General features: G+C 43.4%; 1 protein-coding gene across 4 annotated transcripts in view; it reads left to right on the top strand.

Moving 5' to 3' along the window:
- JPH1 (junctophilin 1) overlaps positions 1-18874 on the top strand; it is a 91387-nt gene extending 72513 nt beyond the window's left edge. Inside the window, exons 4-6 of one of the 4 annotated variants that reach the window (XM_008255639.5) lie at positions 9158-9807; positions 16300-16395; positions 18196-18874. In XM_008255639.5, coding sequence (XP_008253861.1) covers positions 9158-9807; positions 16300-16380 — 731 coding nt within the window. In that variant the 3' untranslated portion in view covers positions 16381-16395; positions 18196-18874. 4 annotated transcript variants of the gene reach the window in all.
- The last annotated feature ends 161 nt before the right edge of the window (positions 18875-19035 follow it).

The following is a 19035-nucleotide window of genomic DNA, read 5'->3' as shown; positions in this document are numbered from 1 at the left end:
TCTCTGTTTCCCAGACCGAATGGTCTTTGAAAGGCTTTCAGGCTGTAAAAGCATTGGAGAGGAAAAATATTGTGGGAAAATGTAATTCCACCCTCCCTTAGCTAAAACCGCTTCATACGAGCAGTTGTCTGTCAGTAATGAATGCAGCCCAGTAGCACGAGATGACAGCGAGTCGGTCGGAGACCAGAGCTAAGGGGGAGGCTGCAGGCCCCTTTGACCCACAGCCAACACTTCCGTCAGCAACTGTATAGAAGGCTTTTCTGTGCTGAGTATTATTGATCGTCTCAAGGGAGAGTAACTCATGCTTTCCATTGCATTTACAGGGTGATCAAATCAGATAGACATTTGCTAAAAGGGCTTTTCAAACACTTCCAAGTCAGGCTGCGCGTTTAATTTACATGTCCCACTTATAAATGTCTCCGTTGTTTAGAATGCATGTGTCCCTGTCTAGAAGTGGTGAACTCTGGGGAGAAGATTGTCACAGCTTACACTTTCACCACTTTGGTGCTATGTTGCCTGGTTTTAGGAGCTGGCAGTGTTTTGGATATTTACCACTGAGTTCCACCTTGTACCTTTACTTCAAAGCCATATCATTCTATGGTTCATGTGGGATGGCCATATCACTGAAAGGATTGAGTTGTAATAGAGAATAAAATGCATACAAGTGAACATACACAGACTTACATTTAGAAGATCACACACATGCACAGGGTCCTCGCTTGCCATCAGTGGGAACAGCACAGCAAGTCACCCCCAGGGACTTAGAAGGAAGATTGTTCTCTGGGTTAAACTTGAAAATGAGCTCGATAGGCTGCACAAAGAGAGGTCAGCACTGCTCTCAGAACTGCAAGACTTCCTGATTGGCTGCACAGAAGCACCAAAAGACTGACTTGGTCTCCAAAAAGTTCATGGAAAATGCATATTTACAGCAACTACAGGTAGATGTAAACTAATTTTTACACCCCAATAAACTTTTGTATTTTCTGCAAACTCCTTGAAGTACCCTCAAAAGGGAGAGGAGAGAGTCACAGAGGCAAACACTGGCAGTGTGCATCCAGACACTGCCCAGAGGAGAGACAGCCTGAGCCAAGACCTTGGGGGACTGCAGTCACCTTGGCAAAGGCATTCCTATTCTGAGGAAGGCTGCAGAGCACTGGAGGCACCAGGGTGTGGCCGATGGTCCTGACGAGGAAACCAATGCATGAAGTTAGCAGCTGGATGCCATTGGATACTTGATTCATCGCGGGCTCCTTGTCTTGGTTCCACATTCACCACTAACTCATTTTGGTTGCGCTCTTCTTGGAGGTCTGCAAATAGGGAGAACATATACCTGAGTATCAATGAGACTCCACTGGCCTTTGCTTTGCTCATGGCCATCTGGTATCATACAGCCATCTTGTGAACTTTGCTAATGTGAGTCTGCCCCTGAGATAGTTCTAATTCAAAGAGTGGACACAATAAGATTCCCAGGCCAGCAAGGCTAAGATAGAGTTTTAGAGGTGTTCTCCAAGAAAGTTGGAGGGGCTGAGACGCAGGGGAAGGGCAATCAGGAAACTATATGCATGGCTTTTTGTCTAACCATTCCAGTTTCCTTTCCATCAAGATATGTGTTTATAATGTCAAGTGATTTCAAGTGATATTAAGTGGGGTATAATATTTGTCAGTGGGGCTGTGCCTGTGTTAGAGAAATTGAAAGACTACCCTGGAATGTGGTGAATTTGTTTTGAGCCCTCTTGGGAGTTAGCGCACTTGTCCAGGCTACATGTGTTTAAGCATGTGCAAGGAACTCCAGAAACTTGTGGAAAATGGAGTTAAAGTTGAAGGGTGGGGATTGTGTCACAGCAGGTTGTCACTTGGGACACCTGCATCCTATATCAGAGTCCCTGGGTTCAAATCCCACCTCCACCTCCATTCCACCTTCCTGCTAATGCACACTTTGGTGTTCGAAGTGATGGCTCACATGGAAGATCCAGATGGGATTCTTGGCTCATGGCTTCAGCCTGGCCCAGCCCTGACTCTTGTGGGCATTTAAGGAATTAACCCATAGATGGAAGAGTGCATGTACTCTCTCAGGCTTGCTCTCTGTCTCTCTATCATTCTTTCAAATAAATCAAAATAAGCTTTTTTTAAAAGGAAAAAAGATTTTGTTGCAAAGAAATGTTAGAAATCCATGCATGGTTTTTCATAGTGCACATTTTTCATGAATGTTTTTGCAAGTCCCTTTATGCATGGATTTCAAAAATTTTCTGCACCAAAATATATCTTTAATCTCACTTTCCATGAACTTTTTGAAATGCCCTCCTAAGTGTTGACAGGTGTACAGTACATTGATTAGCTAAGATAAAAGGAAATTCTTCAGTATAGGTTACTAGGAACCAATGTTAGCTAAGCTTGCATTTCTGATACGAGAAGTGTGTAGAAATCAAAGCACTCACATCCTCATTACATAATTGTCTACACCTGTCATTAATAGGCACTATTTTTGGTTAAGGAAAGGGAAGCATCCAGGAATAGATGACTTCTAAGCTCACCTCCCAAACCCCAAATTCTGAATACAATTTTTTTCATAAAAAATGGAAACTAAATAGTCTGCTGGCTGACATGAAATTAGTAATTCATGAGTTTGCTAGCTATTCTTACCACTTGCTCATTTTAGTATATCCATTTACACAAATGTGAATTGAGCGCTAACCAAGTGTAAGGCACTGCACATCCCAGCGGAAGCTTCAGTCTCAGAATCCTGGTACTGTTGACAGAGAAGGCTGTAAAATCCTAAGGGGAAGTAGTATTCATCCCATATAGAACACAAAGGTGATCATGCCGCTAGTCATGTCATATTTTTAATATTTTTTTAATGTATGGGGCAGAAAGAGATTGCCCTTCTGTTGGTTTACTCCCCAGATGCCCACAACACCTGGGCCAGAATTGGGCACCAAGAACAAAATCCAGGTCTCCCACTGAGTGACAGGAACCCGCTTACTTGAGCCATCACTGCTGCTTCGCAAGGTCTGTATTAACAGGAAGCCAGAGTCAGGAGCCAGAGCCAGAAATCAAACCCAGGCATCCTAGCCAGCATGTTAACTGTTAGGTCAAACACCTGCCCCTGTCATCTCTTTAGAATCTTTGGTCCTTTCACTGATTGGTACTCCGGAGACAATGTCTACTTTCTGTTGAATGACTCCTGCTGTCACTACAAAACATTTGGTGTCAGCAGTGCCTTAGTAGACTTTGTTTTTTGTTTTTGTTTTTGTTTTGGCGGCGGGGGTGCCAGCATGTTCATGGTGCTCTTCTGCCCATTGCCAGCCCACTGAGGCTCACTCTGAAGAACTGGATACCCCGCTGCTGCCATCTGCCATTATCTGTTCAGAGCCTCTGTGCCAACTGTGAGGCATCACCTTCCAGTGCTGGTGGCTGACATGCTGAATGTGGCTATTTCATGCTGTGTGGCATGTGACTGGGATCTGTCTTCATTCCAAAGTGAATCCCCAAAGGAAAAAAAAAATCCCTTAGGAGTTGTAGATAGTGCCTATAAAAACAGAGGAAAGTCCCTACTACAACTAGTATGAACACTTGTCATAGCTCCCTCCTTGGCAGGGTTCTGGCCTGACTGTTTAATGAACTGCTGCATCTCATCAGCTTTATGTTGCTGGCATTGCAACGCTGCCACACGTTACTATACAGAACAAGTAGCAGGTACAACATGTGCCGACCAAGAGAAAACAGTCCAGGAAACACTTCTGTCTTCTGCATTATATTAAAGGGCACTAACTCTTACTCTGGAAAATCTAGCTGTATATATGCTCATTGTGTGGTCAGCCAGCAGAGGACTGTGCCTTGTTGGAACCATTTCCAGCTGCGTGGAGTTGCATAAGGCTGGGATTAGGTCCATGTCTAGTCAGCATATGGACTTTGTGCATGCTTGCACATACCTGTAGCTGGGTTGTGTTAGAATCACCTTGAGCATTTATTGAGCATGAGGATTTCCAGGCTTTGGTGTGTGCTTATTATATCGAAACCTCTAGGAATAATATCCCTGATGCATCTGAGAGGTGGCCAGTGTAGAAGCCGCTGCTCAGGAGTGCATTTATTCCGTGGGCCAGCCACCATGGGTTGTATAATAAAGCTAGAAAAAAATTTAAATCTGAAAGTTGGTGCTAAAATATGCTTCCACTGTTGTAGAAAATTCCCTTAGCTTATTTGAAGTGTCATCAGAAGCCCTGTAGATCAATCTGGGCAACGGCACCAGAAAAGCTCATCTTAACAGAGTGAGCATAAGGAGCAGGCACTTGGCCTCATCACGTACTGGAGTACCTGTTCCCAATTCCCAGTTTCTGCAAGTGCACATCCTGGGAAGTAGCCATGATGGCTCAAGTACTTGGGTCTCTGCAAACCTCATGGGAAACCTGGTTTGAGTTCCCAGCATCAGGCCTACCCAGTCCTGGCCATTGAGGATGCCAGCCAATAAGAGTGCCTTCGGTCACTGGAATTCTCTCTCCCCCAACTTCCCCTTCTCTGAATCTCTACCCTCTCACAAATTTGGGAAGAGACTGGGCATAAGAAATCAGGTAAGACATGCCTTTCGTAATGCATTTGGGATAGGAAAACTGTGCCCAAAGAGATGATACATCAGATTTCTAGAGGTTAAAGAGGTGAATGGGCTGGTATTTGAGAGTTAATAAACAGAAATATATTCAATGGAATCTAAAATGTAGCTTTGAAAATCCATTAATACAAATTCCTCCAGTGGCCCAATCATTCTCCACTTGGCCTATTCATGATAGTATAAATGGAGTGATAGGAAGCATTCTTTTGACTGCTGATAAAAAGCACTTGAAAATGCGTTTTGTGTTTTTAAGTATGACTGGTTTTTATACTTTTTTCAGATGACAGCAACCCCATACATGTTGTCTTTAGAAAGTTATTTTTCATGGTCCCACTATGATAGAATTGCCTGAGCTTCCTCCCCACCCACCCCACGCTCCCACCAAGAAGTGGCCTCTCGCAGGTTTGGCTGGGTCACCAGTCACTGTCACTTTCTGTTGGAGTCTATCAAAGCAGCTCCCATGTCTGCAACAAATGCAGTTGGAATGCAAAGTCAGTAGGATAAACCCTAAATGTGTAAGCTGCACTGTCCGTCTCACATCTTCAGAAACACATGGACTTTGGCACAGCTTTATTTCTTAGAACTAAGGTGCAACCAATAATATTTGCCAGAGCCTGTTAATTTTTTATACCCTTTCCTGTATATGTATTTACATTAATCACTTTTAAGGTACATCATCGGCAGTTTATTTTATTAGAAAAACAACTCTTGTGCTGACCCATTCGATTGAAGACAGTAAAAGTACTTCACCACTGGTGTAACTGACCTGGCGCTATGTGCCTTAGATTAAAACTCTGCGAGCTCCAAGAATCTTGACTATTTTAATCTTCTTTGCACAGTACGTTCACTACCATACCTAGCTGGGTAGTTCAGTACTGCTATAAAATTGAGAAATAGCGGAGCACAGATAAAGCAACTGTGCTGAAACGTGTGGGGAGAGTGAAGGGAAAGTGTGCAAGCCCCACGCACTGCACCAGCCTCCATCAGGAATAAGCATACTCGATTGCAGGAGAGAAGGAGACGGCTTTTTTTTTTTTAAACATCTCAGAATAGTTTTAATTTCACAACACAAAAATTATGAGGTAGTAACAGAATTCCCATGTACCTCTCACCCCATTTCCTGTTAGTATCTCATATTAAATTTTTTTTGTCACAAAGCATCCCCTATATGTTTTACTCCAAAAGCCTTTTATCACTCCCAGCCTGCAGTAATCAACATTCTGTGTTCAGACTGAGTTGTGTTTTGTTTTAGTAACTTTCATTCCCAGATAAAAGGGAGAATATGCTGTTTTTCTTTCTGTATCTATTTCACTCAATTCAGTGTCCCCAGTTCTACTAATTTTACCGCAAATGACAGGATTTCATTCTTTTTATGGCTGAATAGTATTCCATCATGAATGAGGCTTGCCACGTTTTCTTTATTCATCTGATGGTGGACACCTTGGTTGATTCCATATCTTGGCTATTATCAACAGTGCTTCTTTGAACATGGTGGTACAGGTATCTCTTTAATACTGTGAGATTGTGTCTTTTGGGCATGTACCCAGGAATGAGATTTCTTTAAAAAGAAAAAAAAAAAAAAACTAGAAATCCAGCAATCTCCAGACTGTTTCTCACAGTGGCTGCTCTAATTTACATTCCCACCAACAGTGTGTAAGAGTTCCCCTTTCTCCACATCCAGCCAGCATTTGTTGCTCTCTGTCTTCTGGATAATAGTCATTCTGACAGGCATGAGGAGATATCTCATTGTGGTTTTGATGTGTGTTTCCCTTGATGGCTAGTGATAGTATTTTTTTTCCATGTATTATCCATTTGTAGTTTTTCCAAAGGGGATTTAAAAAAATGAATTTGCTAACGGCGCCACGGCTCACTAGGCTAATCCTCTACCTGCGGCACCAGTACCCCGGGTTCTTGTCCCAGTTGGGGCGCCAGTTCTTCCCCGGTTGCTCCTCTTCCAGTCCAGCTCTCTGCTGTGGCCTGTGAAGGCAGTGGAGGATGGCCCAAGTCCTTGGGTCCCTGCACCTGCATGGGAGACCAGGAGGAAGCACTCGGCTCCTGGCTTCGGATCGGCACAGCGCGCCAGACACAGCAGCCATTTGGGGGGTGAACCAACGGAAGAAAGACCTTTATCTCTGTCTCTTTCTCTAACTCTGCCTGTCAAAATAAATAAATAAATTTGCAGTAGAATGACAAGGGGCTTCTCCATGAGAGACCAGCATAAATGACCGCACGGGAGGGGTGGGGAGTACTCAAAATTCAATAAATCTACAAAAGGCTAATTTTCAAGTCGGTAGTTTTGTATGGCCCAGGAATGATGTTAGAAATACCCAAATGGCCCTTGGCAGAAAGAAGTTCCCCACTGCTGCCTGATGGGGCAAGTCAGCTGACGGAGGAACTTAACTTTTTTGTGCTCATGATGCTGTTTCTGTCGATGCCATGTCTGGTCTCGCACACCAAGGAAGAATTCAGAAGCAAAGGCATCGCCTTTTGAATGGTCACAGTCACTCCTTTTCTTCAAGTCACATGCCTTTCACCAGCCCAAGACTTGACACTGCCAGTTCTCTTGGAGGATTTCAAAGAAAGTTGCCAGTTTTAAAAAATGGAGTGCTTACCAAGTTTAGGAAGGAGATCTCAATGTTTGGCATGTGGTCTTGACAGATTTGGGAAACCTGAGTCCATGGCGTGGCGTTCTCATCCTGGTGGAAGGAAATTGTGTTGATACTGCTGTGTCCAGGGCATGAGCTCACCCGGCAAGGGGAGCTCTTCAGAAATGCCCCTTTCTCGCTTCGGCATCTCTTTGTGTGTGGTTTTTCATTTTATCTGAAAAGCGATACTCAAGAGCTCTGTGACTGTTGGGTTTTTCAGGTGACACCTAAGATTTTGGTTCGACTTTAAATTTTGGAAAATAATCTGTAGAAGAAACAGCAGCCTGATTGCAATGACTTTTTACTCAGATTGCAGGGGGAAGAGCAAGTGAAACTGTAAATCTGCAATGTGTGTTTTTAACAGTTAAGGACAGCTGTTTTCAGCCCCTCTGTACAAATTATTTGTGAGGGTCAGGGTTGGGGGCAGGAAGGAAAATGAACAAGATGGCGGTGCTGTGGAGCAGCTGGGATAGTTTCTCTCCTGCACACCTAAGGGACTGTGTTCTAAGCTCTCACCCATCTGCAACAAGGTCAGCTACTCAGTATGTGACCTTGACTTCACCTCCCTGGATGAGCAGTGGCTGATGGACAGGTTGAAGCCAACCTTGGCACGTGTGTCTTGATGATTGGGGAGAGGCTGGGAGCTGGTATACCCAGAAGGAGGATGATGCTTTAGGGGACCCACAGTGTCCCCTCCTGGACCACTGGCACCCATAAGCTTATGGCCTGTGCCATCTTACAGTATACATGCTGTCTCTTTACAAACACTCCTTGTGAAATCACAATGCAGCTGGGCCACATGTTTTTTCTAAGATTTATTTGAAGGCAGAGTTACAGAGAGCAGAGAGAGAGGTCTTCCATCTGCTGTTCACTCCCCAGATGGTCTCAACAACTAGAGCTGCTCAGATCCAAAGCCAGGAGCTTCTTTCGGGTCTCCCACACAGGTGCAGAGGCCCAACAACTTGGGCTATCTTCCACTGCCTTCCTAGGCCACAGCAGAGAGATGGATCGGAAGTGGAGCAGCCAGGACTAGAACCATTACCCGTATGGGATGCCGGCACTGCAAGCGGCAGCTCCACCTGCTATACCACAGCGCTGGCCCCCACCACGCGGTTTTTAAAAATGAAAATTTTTCCATTTATTAAAAAAATCACTATTATTATGAATAACCCCAAACTATATAAAAAATAGGGGTAGGGTATCCTTAGAGCCAACGACAACTGCCTACCTTGACAGAACACCAAGGACACAAATCCATGTTTTCCCAGCTGTGAGTGGACCAGGTTGGAAGTGATTTCATAGAGTGCAACCGAAACTATGCAGGTTGCTCTTGGCTAGAAAATGCTCAGGATCCCTTAATTGAGATTATTAAGACCGCTAGCTACAGGGTCTTCTCTTGCTTACACTTTATTAACTTCAGCCGCAGATGAGTCAGGTTATAGCTTTGCTAAACTGTATACTTTCGGTGTTTTAATTAGACCATGTAACGTGAGCAGATTATTTACAGTCTTGTGACCAGTGCGTGATCAACATGGATGTCACCTCCACATCCTGCAAGTAGGTGAAACAATACCATTAGTAGGGAGGTCAGAACTATTTAACTTTCAGAGCTATCAGAATAGGATAAGTAATGGAATGAACTGTGCTCATTCTAGTCAAAGCCTTTTAAATATATTTAAAAGGAAAAAGGAGAGGAGGATAAACTGATTTAGTAGAAATACATATAGACCTATACCACACAGGCTTTTATACCTTTTTTATTCTTATTTTTTTAGTAGACCCATAACATAGGTATAGGATGTAGTGCAATACCACTTGTGTTTACCGTGTGTATTGACCAACTTCGGTACCTTATTTTTATCATCTTCTCGTTTCTTTTTTTCTTTTCTTTTTTTCTTGTTTTTTGCAGGCCCTGATTACATCAAACAGAGACTTCAGGAAGGTGTAGATGCTAAAGAAAACCCTGAAGAAAAGGTACCAGCAAAGCCACCTACACCAAAGGAATCTCCTCACTTCTATCGCAAAGGCACGACACCCCCAGGGTCTCCAGAGGCGAGTCCCAAGTACAGCCGCTCTCCACAGCCTTCCCCCCCAAAGCCTGCAAAGAAGCAAAACCCCAGCTCAGGGGCAAGACTCAATCAAGATAAAAGGGGTGTGGCTGAGGAGCAGGTGACAGCCATTGTCAATAAGCCCTTGACGTCCAAGGCTCCCACGAAGGAGGTAGGAGCCGCTGTGTCCCAGTCCAAGTACTCTGGCCGCCACCACGTCCCCAACCCTAGTAACGGGGAGCTGCATTCTCAGTATCACGGCTACTACGTGAAACTGCACGCCCCCCAGCACCCTCCCGTAGACGCGGAGGACGATGACAGATCGAGCCCATCTTCCTCAGCACTGGTGCACAAGCCATCGCCTAACAAGTGGAGTCCCCCGAAATCTGTGACAAAACCAGTTGCCAAAGAAAGCAAAGCTGAGCCAAAAGCTAAGAAGTCTGAACTTGCTATACCAAAGAATCCAGCAAGCAATGATTCGTGCCCTTCCATGGAAAGAGAAGCCAATTCAGTAAGTCTCGCAAGCTGTCTGTTCTCTTCCTTTCTCCCCTCCTTTGGTTCTCTCAAGGAGCAGTCTGGGGTGATCGTGCCCCTCGATGGCAGCCGGGCTAACAGAAATCCTGGGACAACTGGGTGGTTTAGAGGAGAACATAACACATTTGTAGCTTGAGACCGCAAAGGACTCTCGAAGCAGCAATCCCTGTGCTCGCTCAGCCACCCACCATGGGCACCATTCAGGTAAGACAGACTTGGCCCATGCCAGCGGGCATCCTGTTCTAGTAAGCCCATGCCAGCATTTCCTTTTGGAGCTTCTGATCGCTGGGAGGGAATCACGCCCCATCTCCTCAAAGGGCTGCCCCTCTCAGAGGTTGTGCAAAGACGAGGACTCCAACAAGGTCAGAGTCCTCATGTGAGCCCTGCAAGTCAGCATCTTTGCATAAGACAACATCCCTGAGAGCCGTGGTGAACTCCTGTCATATACACTTAGTTTGGACTGTAATGAGATAGCCAGACTTTGTAGCTAGAACATGGTAAGATTTTCAACAGCGTGATTCCAGTTTTCCTATAAATGCTAGTTGTTGTTATTGGTTCTTACGCATTTAAGATGTTTATTACATGGCCAGAAAGCTGTATGCTATTGATAAATGCATGCCCCTTCAAGTGAGACTTACTGAAGCTAAGTAATTGTTGATGCAATAATTAACTGGCTGACCTGTCAAACTGCTCACATGCCTTGTGGCTTAGGGAAGAAGCCACAGTTCACAGCCAATATTTTGGAAGACCCCTCTCTACTTGCATCATGGTGTAGGATATTTTGACCAACCAGAATGTAGTCCAACCATCAGTTTCTACTCATAATGCCTGCAAGTCTTATGTTTATTTTGCTAGTATCTATAAAACACTCATTTGGGTTGTTTTCCCTCCCAGGTTCTTAACTTTTTAATTTGCTAAATAAGTAATCAGATTAACTGAACTAATTTCCCAAGACTCAGCCTCCATGGAGATAAATGTTTTTGTTTTTGTTTTAAGATTTATTTATTTATTTGAAAGTCTGAGAGATGGAAACAGAGATCTTCCATCCACTGGTTTACTCTTCAGACAGCCACAATGACCGGGGCTGGGCCAGGCTGAAACCAGGAGCTTCTTCTGGGTCTCCCACATGGGTACAGGGGCCCAAGCACTTGGCCATCTTCCACTGGTTTCCCAAGTGCATCAGCATGGAGCTGGATCAGAAGAGGAGCAGCCAGGAATTGAACCAGTGCCCATTTGGGATGCAGGCTTCTCAGGCACTGGCTATGCCTGCTACACCACAATGCCAGGCCCAGTAACTAGTTTTCAAAACAGAGATATACATATATAAATGAGATATTCTGTAAGGAAACATTTAAAAAAATTAACACCATTATGTCAGTATCTTGATCTTATTATCTCTACTGAATTTGATAAATAATTCAGTTCTCATTTGACTTAGCATGTACAAGGGAGCTTCAAAAAGTTTGTGGAAAAATGAAAGCTAGAGAAAATTCAGATTTTTCAAGAACTTGTTGAAGGCCCTGCACATATCTACAGGTTAATAAAGCCTCACATACAGACAAGTTGTGGAAGGGGCCTGCCATGGTGGTATAGCAGGTAAAGCTGCCACCTGTGATGCCAGCACCCCTTATGGGCTGCTCCACTTCCACTCCAGCTCCTTGCTAATGCCCTGGGTAAAGCAGCAGAAGATGGCCCAAGTGCTCAGGCCCCTGTACCACATGGGAGGCCCAGATGAAGCTCCTGTCTTTATCCTATCCATTGCGGCCATTCAGGGGTGTGAACCAACAGAGGGAAAATCTCTAACCCTGCCTTGCAAATAAATAAATCTTAAAAAGTTTGTAGAAAATGTACTTTATCACATTTCATTTTTTTCCCATTTTTCTACAAATTTTTATAGAAATCTCATGTTAGTTTGCCTGTTTTAAAAAGAGAGAAGTTCAGGCACTGCAAGGTCATTATCATTTGCGCCTCTGGGTACCCAGTAGTGGGGTTCAGTTAACTTCCAGAATTGCACAAAGGGAAACCTGTGTACTACACATTAGCAGGGGGTGGGGGCGCGGTCGCATTCCCTAGCTCTTACCTGCAGTTCCTCTGATTCTTGGAGTCAGCCAAGCATCTTGCATCTCTCGGTATGTCAGTCCCTAGAGCACCCCTGCACACACCAGAGCAGAAAGAGGGGTCTCCTGGGCTTCAGGCTGCCTCCAGGGTTCAGACACTGAGCTGTCTTTCATACTCCTGTTTTCTTCCCCAGGAGTCAGGAAGTACCAGCGACCACCACAGGGCTGGTCAAGGACTAGCCTGTAAAACAATGCAGAACAACATGCACTGTTGAGCTAGAAAGACAAGTGTATACGCTAGTGGTTTATAAATAACAGTTCACAGAAACATTCACACGAAGCCAGGCATTTGAGGGAAAACAGAGTGAACCAGTCAGGGCTATCTGTGAGCAGCCGAGAGCTCCAGTCTCGGTCGGAATCTCTTGTCTATAGGGTGGACAATCAAACTGAATCGAATTTCAAACACTTTATGTGATTGGGGTGGGACAGGTTTCGGGGCTCAGAGCTTGAACACTGGTGCTGGACTTCCTGGGTTCACATCCCAACTCTGCTGCTTAGCAGTTGTGTAACACTGGACAAGTTTTCCTAACTGTGTGTTGGTTTCCTTATCTGACCCTATTTCCTGTGGTTGTGAAGAACCAACCAAGTAGGGCCAGCACTGTGGCATAGTAGGTAAAACTGCTGCCTGCAATGCCGGCATCCCATATGGACGCTGGTTCGAGTCCCAGGTGCTCCACTTCCAATCCAGCTCCCCACTAATGCACCTGGAAAAGCAGTGGAAGATGGCTCCAGTTCCTGGACCCCTGTACCTATGTGGGAGACCCAGAAGTTGTTCCTGGCTCCTGGCTTCAGTCTGGCCCACCCCCAGCGAATGAACCAGGGGATAGAAGATATCTCCCCCACCCCGTAACTCTTGTAAATAATAATAATTCTTAAAAGGAGATCCAATGAGGTGATACTTAAATCCTCACACAGTGCCTAGCACAGAACAAGTGCTCAGGAAGCATTGGCTTTTCTTACGTTTGTTTCAGCGCTGTCCTAGTTGAAGTATAAGTAGTTCCTCAGTGTTCCAGTAGATATGACCCATCCTTGGGATCGTGCCAGATACGGATCTCCTAGAAGTACAGAAAATCTTCTGGGGCACAGACTAACACCAGAGCCCATTCATTCATTGCATAGGAGAAGTGAGGCTGTTTCAGGGCTTACGCCACAACCTTCCTCCAGACACCTGGTCACACATGTGGATTCATGTTTCTGGTACAAGTTCTATGTGCTTCCAAAATGCTTTTATTTATTTAAAAGAGATAGTATCACAGAGGAGGGGAGAGGCAGAGGGAGAGGTCTTCCATGCACTGGTTTACTCCCCAAATAGCTGCAATGGCTGAGGCTGGTCCAGGCTGAAGCCAGGAGCCTGAAATTCCATTTGGGTCTCCCATGTGTGTGGCAGGTCCCCAGATGCTCAGGCTGTCTTCCACTGCCTTCCCAGGTGCATTAGCAGAGAGCTGGATTGGAAGCACAGTAGCCAGGACTCAAACCGGTGCTCCAATACAGGATGCCGACATCCTAAGCAGCAGCTTAACCCACTGTACAACCACGCCGACCCCAGATACCAGAATTTTAGTAAGGTTTTGCAACAGGGCAACCCCTGGTAAGAGCCAGAAGCAGCATCTTAGGAGCCTGATCAATGTAATTAAACAGTTTTATTAATGCTAAATTAAACCTTGTTCTTTTCATGATTTTAGATGTTTCAAATTGAACATGAATAAAATTCCAGTAACTCCTTGAGCAGAAAATTCTGTATGGTTTTAAATATGAGTGACAGTCTCATTAAGAAAAAACTCTTCATTTCCTGAATTAGATTTTCTAGCCACCTGGAGTTCTCTGCAAGCAAGACCTTACACTTTGCCCCACCACAGCCTCTTTGCTTACACCTGTCCCAGTCAGTCTTGAGAAGCAAGATTGATTTTTTTTTTCATTTTGCTATTTTAAGCAACAACTGGCCACTGCAGCATATTTATTGGACTTCACCTTAAAGCTTTTGACCCTGCACCCTTCGCAGGTGTCTGAAGAACACAGAGGTCAGGCCTTGCTATCTGCCTGTTAAACACAGCCCCTCACATTTGTATTGTTTACCTGGTTACCGCTTGGACTCTTCATGGCTGGTTGACTCTCATCTTCACTGAGTCATCTGTTAACATAGCTTCGTAAATGTAGTGACACAGGTAGGATAAACATATGTGGATCTGTTCAGTGGGGGAAAAAGTATGTATTTTTTTCATTCTGGATATAGCATTCATTCCTTATTCATAGAACCCAGAATTACCAGTACAATGAGCTGTGAGCCAAAACTGGAAAAAGATAGTAAGCTAAATTTAACCCAGGAGAATATACAAACCCAAAATACTAACCAATTCAAAAGGGTTAGATAAATTCACAGAACCTTATAAGGATTTATGTACTGCAAGTTAAATGCAGTTGGCTGAAGGCACTTTCTGTCTTCTGCTTTTCTGGGGTCCAGCAAAAGACGCTGAACTCTATGTTGTATTGTTTTAGCACAGTATACTGTTTCTCATTTTTCATATCACTAAGTTACCATTGAGAACTACGAATTAAATCCACTGGCCCGAAAGAGCTAAAACAATCCCAAATCCTTGACACTTTAATGAACAAAATCCAATCAACATGTATAGTCATAATGGTATTTCTTTAACATCTGTGCTGAGTTATAATGCTAAAAAAATCATTATTTTCTGAATTGTAGCTTCCTGCATTACTTTGTGTCTTAAGTTAGTCGTGAGTGAGTTAGGCATCTCCTATTAATTTAGGACACAAGTATTCTAAAGTGCCACTTGGTTGCTGTCAAGATTTGATGTTTTCTGATACCGTGGAAATTAGAGAGTGTAGATGAAAACATCTTAAGAACTTGGTGGGGAATCATTTTTAAAGTAAGGCCTGTGGCTTCAGTAGGAATATAGAGAAAACAGCCTGGAGCTCTGAATTAGACAGACTGAAGTCTAATTCTTATTAGTTCATACCGGTGGGATAACCTTCCGTGAGACACCCTCTTGGGGCTCCTTAAGATGGAACGAGTCATCACAGGGGAGAAATGAACAAGAAGTAATCTACTTAGGAATTCTTAGCCCACCGCCTGGCATTAGAGAGAGCTACCGTCAATGTTGATTTTTCCTCCCTTTGACTTGGAATTTAAGAACTGGGGTTTTTCTCCTTCCCCACCCTTCCACCTCAGGTACACTTGTTTGCGCACACCCCTCCCCTTCCAAATTACTTTTTTTTTTTCCCTTGGAATGCACTGACTTCATCTGTACCAGCATCTCCTGGGAAAGTGCTGGAAGGTAGTGGGTTCTCATGGATGAAGTGGGCAACCCCATGTATGGGTGCACGGGATACAGCAGTGAGCGTGACAAGACCCGGCTGCTGTGTAGCTCAGACTCTGGGGTGGAGAAATGGAGTCTTCTGACCCCTTTAGGATGGTGCAACCTGCTGAGCGGGAGGACGACCCCCTGAGCAAGCAGTTGATAGTGGCAAAGAAAAAAGGCCTTGTAACATTGTTTCAGTGTAGTCTTTTTAATATCCAGGTCGAGTATGAACTTTTCCTCATTTGTGAAATGGGAACAATAAACCTCCTGCCTCATAAGGCCAGTTTAGAATACTTTGGATGCTATGTAAGACTTAGATACTATTTTACTAGGTAATACCAGAATCATGGCTTTCTTCATGAAGGTGGTGTCTCCTTGGGCCAGGTCGGAAAAGATGTGGCAGCTGAGGTTCAAGTCCACGAGGTTTGGGAAACTTGGGTTATAGCTGGTACTTGATCTAGTGATGCTGATCAAAATAGAATTCTGTAGTTTATTAAATATAATTTGATTTTTCAGATGCTGTGGTTGTGATGAACAAAATCAAAAGCAGGACCCGTGAAATAACTTCTGAAAATACTTAGCTTTCCCCTTGCTGCTTTTACTTTAAGAACAGGGTCACATCCAGGAAACAGCAAGAGTTAGCGAACCTCATTTTGAGTTTTCTCCCGAGAGTTTTCACTCTCGTGTTCTCACTTTCTTTGATGAGGGATCACATCCTAACAACAAATGTACAGCTCTGGTCCCCGTTGGCTTCTAGCCGAGTCCCCTCATTTCGAGGCAAATGAAGCAGGTTATTGTCAAGAACACCTGTAAACTAATTCCAGGCTGGATTCATTGTAAGTGGAAAGTTCAGCTATGGCTCCATCTGAACACTGCACTGCCATTTTTGACTTAGACACTTTGGAATGTCTGTCCCCACTCATGCCTTATTTCCTGGAAGCCACGTGGGTTTTCTTATATTTGTGTTCATCAGTTTTGGTAACCTGTTGACTTGCACAGGAAAAGTGATGCTTGCCTGTTCTGTTTCTCTTCCAGGGCCCTAATTCAGTCATGATTGTCCTCGTCATGCTGTTGAATATCGGCTTAGCCATTCTTTTTGTTCACTTTCTAACTTGATTGGAATTAGGAAAGGTAAGAACAGCCTTCATTTCTCTATCAGACCACTGTCGGTAACATTCTTTGCTCGTTTTCAAATTCAGAGTCTTTTTTAACAATGACATATTGTCCTTCACTTTTAATTTTGGCTGTGCCTGAATGTGATTCAACGTAGTTACTTAACGCTATAACTGTTTTGACCCTTCAGTGCAGTCATGACAACTAGTGGTGGTAGCCCACAGTTCTCTGCCGTGCTGTCGTCAGCCCTTTAAATGGCACACCCCAGTCAGACTCAGACACAGGGAAGGAGGCTTGGAATTAGGATGGGATCGCGAGAGAGATGAACCTTGGAAACTTCAGCCAGAGGACCTGTCCATGTCCCCTGGGAATGCGTTGTGGCCCTGGGGGTCCTCTGGGATCTGAAGCACGCAGCCATTTTGGAGAGCAAAACTTTTATTAATAATTCTTTTTAAAAAATCTGCTGAAGCAGCCCCATCCGGCGACGTTCTTGGCATTGGCTACTCCATCTGTCTTAGCAGAGTGTGACTAAACTGGAAATGTATGGAGCTGCATTTTTTTTTTCTTTTGATGGAAGTCAACAGCTGCCTTACTATTTTACCATCTGACGTTTTTAGTAGGGAGCTGGGGAAACGACTGCCCGAGGAATGCGGTCAGAGGATTGTGTTGCTGTGGCCGTGGTTCCAACATTCACTCCTATCTCGTTAGAAGAAATAGGTAGCAGCATCACTCACCAGTCTTATGCCATGACCTGCTGCTCTAACATCTCATGGAATGTTCTGGGAGAGAACGTTTCGTTTGCTTGTGCACGACTCTGTTCATTTTTGCTGTTGATTTAAATATGATGGATCATCATCGTACCACCTGCGGTCCTGGCTGGACAACACACACATGTTGCATCTCAAGGAGAAGACAGACAACAAAATGCTAGTGACTGTATGTTGATTTGGATAGCAATACATCACGTTTCCTGTCATGTGTTCTTCCTAAACCTGTCAAAGGCTATTTCTCTTTAAAAATTAGCAACTTGAAGGCATCATACCTTCCTAAGAAATAACTTAAGTATTCTTAACCTGACTGAAATGAATTATTTATGCACTTAGGAGGTGCTAAATTTTGAAAGCTGAAAGACAACAGAACTCTAAGAAGTATAGTCAAAATGTTGCATGGACTGCAGTAATCAGTGTTCAAAGGATTCAGTTTCATTGCTGACGTACTTTACAACCAAATAAAATCTTGTCAGTGGCTATGTTAATTCCCATGAAAGTTAAGCAAGATGCTATTAATAACTGCTCTTCTTTTTTTCCAACTTTAATTTTTGTTGAATACATTCAGGTAGAGCATACAGCTTTGTTGAATCATTGCTTGTCAGTTTTCTGCCTTTCGTGTTTTTCAAAGTCCTTTTGTAATTTCATTTCAAGTTTTAAAGGCATAGACATTTTTATTTTAAATATTTGTCTTTTGCAGTCCTTTGTTGTTCTGACATTCTGATTTCTTTTTTTGCTGTTTTATAATTTAGCCTTTATTACTCAGAAGCATGCTTATAAAGACCATGTAGTTTCTCTATATAAAAGTAATTATTTAAAAAGAAACCAGGGGAGGAGAGGTGTCTATTAAATCTCTTTAAAACATTACATTTCAGAGGGGAAGCTGTTCCTAAATGTTTTCACGACTTGCATGGTGTAATCAGATTCTTTTTACCTTGGTAGCTACCTTTTCAGTGCAGAAGAGACAGCTCACGTGATTCCGGCGTTAGCACAGGTGTGGGCTGGATGCTTTGTCACCTGCGGGGTAGTAACCCAGTGATGTTTTTTTCAGAAGTACAATATGTTGAGAATCCTGGGTGTGACCAATATGGAATACAGAAGAAGGCAGAAAGAGAGCAAATGAAAAATTACAACTTGTATATTTATTTTTTACTTTTTGCTTTGACTTTCCAATTTAGGAAGTACGTTTTCCCCCCAAGAACAAACGTTTCAGTTCCTGTGTCAGTCTCAGTACTCTCACTGCTCCTGCCTAGCCCCTTAGCTCCTTACGCTGGGAAATCTGATTTTTTTTTAAGAAAATAAACTATTTAATCTCATTAAGTGTTTATTTAAAAAAATGTAATGCTTTGGAAATAATGGGTAACAGATAACTACAGGATATGTTTATAAAGTGAGCATGTTGGTTCCATTTATAAATATATGTATGATTTATAAGCTTTTTTAAAACAAAGCTCAAATTGTTGGTATTTTTCTAAAATGTGCACAGCTGTATTTTACATGAAGGCTCTTTCTAATGGGTTGTTATACTGTACTCTACATTTTGGACAGCACATGAAGTCTGCCAATGTACTTAATAAAACATGACTTTGTTTATTTAAAGTTTCTTGCTGTGAAAAAGAACTCCCTACCTGTGAGTTCCTTTATTTATAATCCTGAAACCAAAATGTATAATGTACAGTTTTCACAACTGTATCTGCTCTAATAAAACAAAAACGTTGGTTATTAATAAACTTGGAGGTGTGTTTCTTTCGTGAGTAAATTAGCATCTTGAGAAACGTGGGAGGTTTGGGCGGTGGTGTAGTCAAAGACCTGAAGAAATAACAGGAATAGAAAAACAACACCAAAAGAAGCCAAAGGTAGACTGCTGCACTCCCTCTTCACAGTTCCTTCA

Source organism: Oryctolagus cuniculus, chromosome 6, assembly GCF_051225735.1.
Source record: "Oryctolagus cuniculus isolate XC-2025 breed Fujian yellow rabbit chromosome 6, ASM5122573v1, whole genome shotgun sequence".
Classification (NCBI taxonomy): domain Eukaryota; kingdom Metazoa; phylum Chordata; class Mammalia; order Lagomorpha; family Leporidae; genus Oryctolagus; species Oryctolagus cuniculus.
The sequence above is the reverse complement of the archived record's forward strand: the minus strand, read 5'-3'. Positions and strand labels throughout refer to the sequence as shown.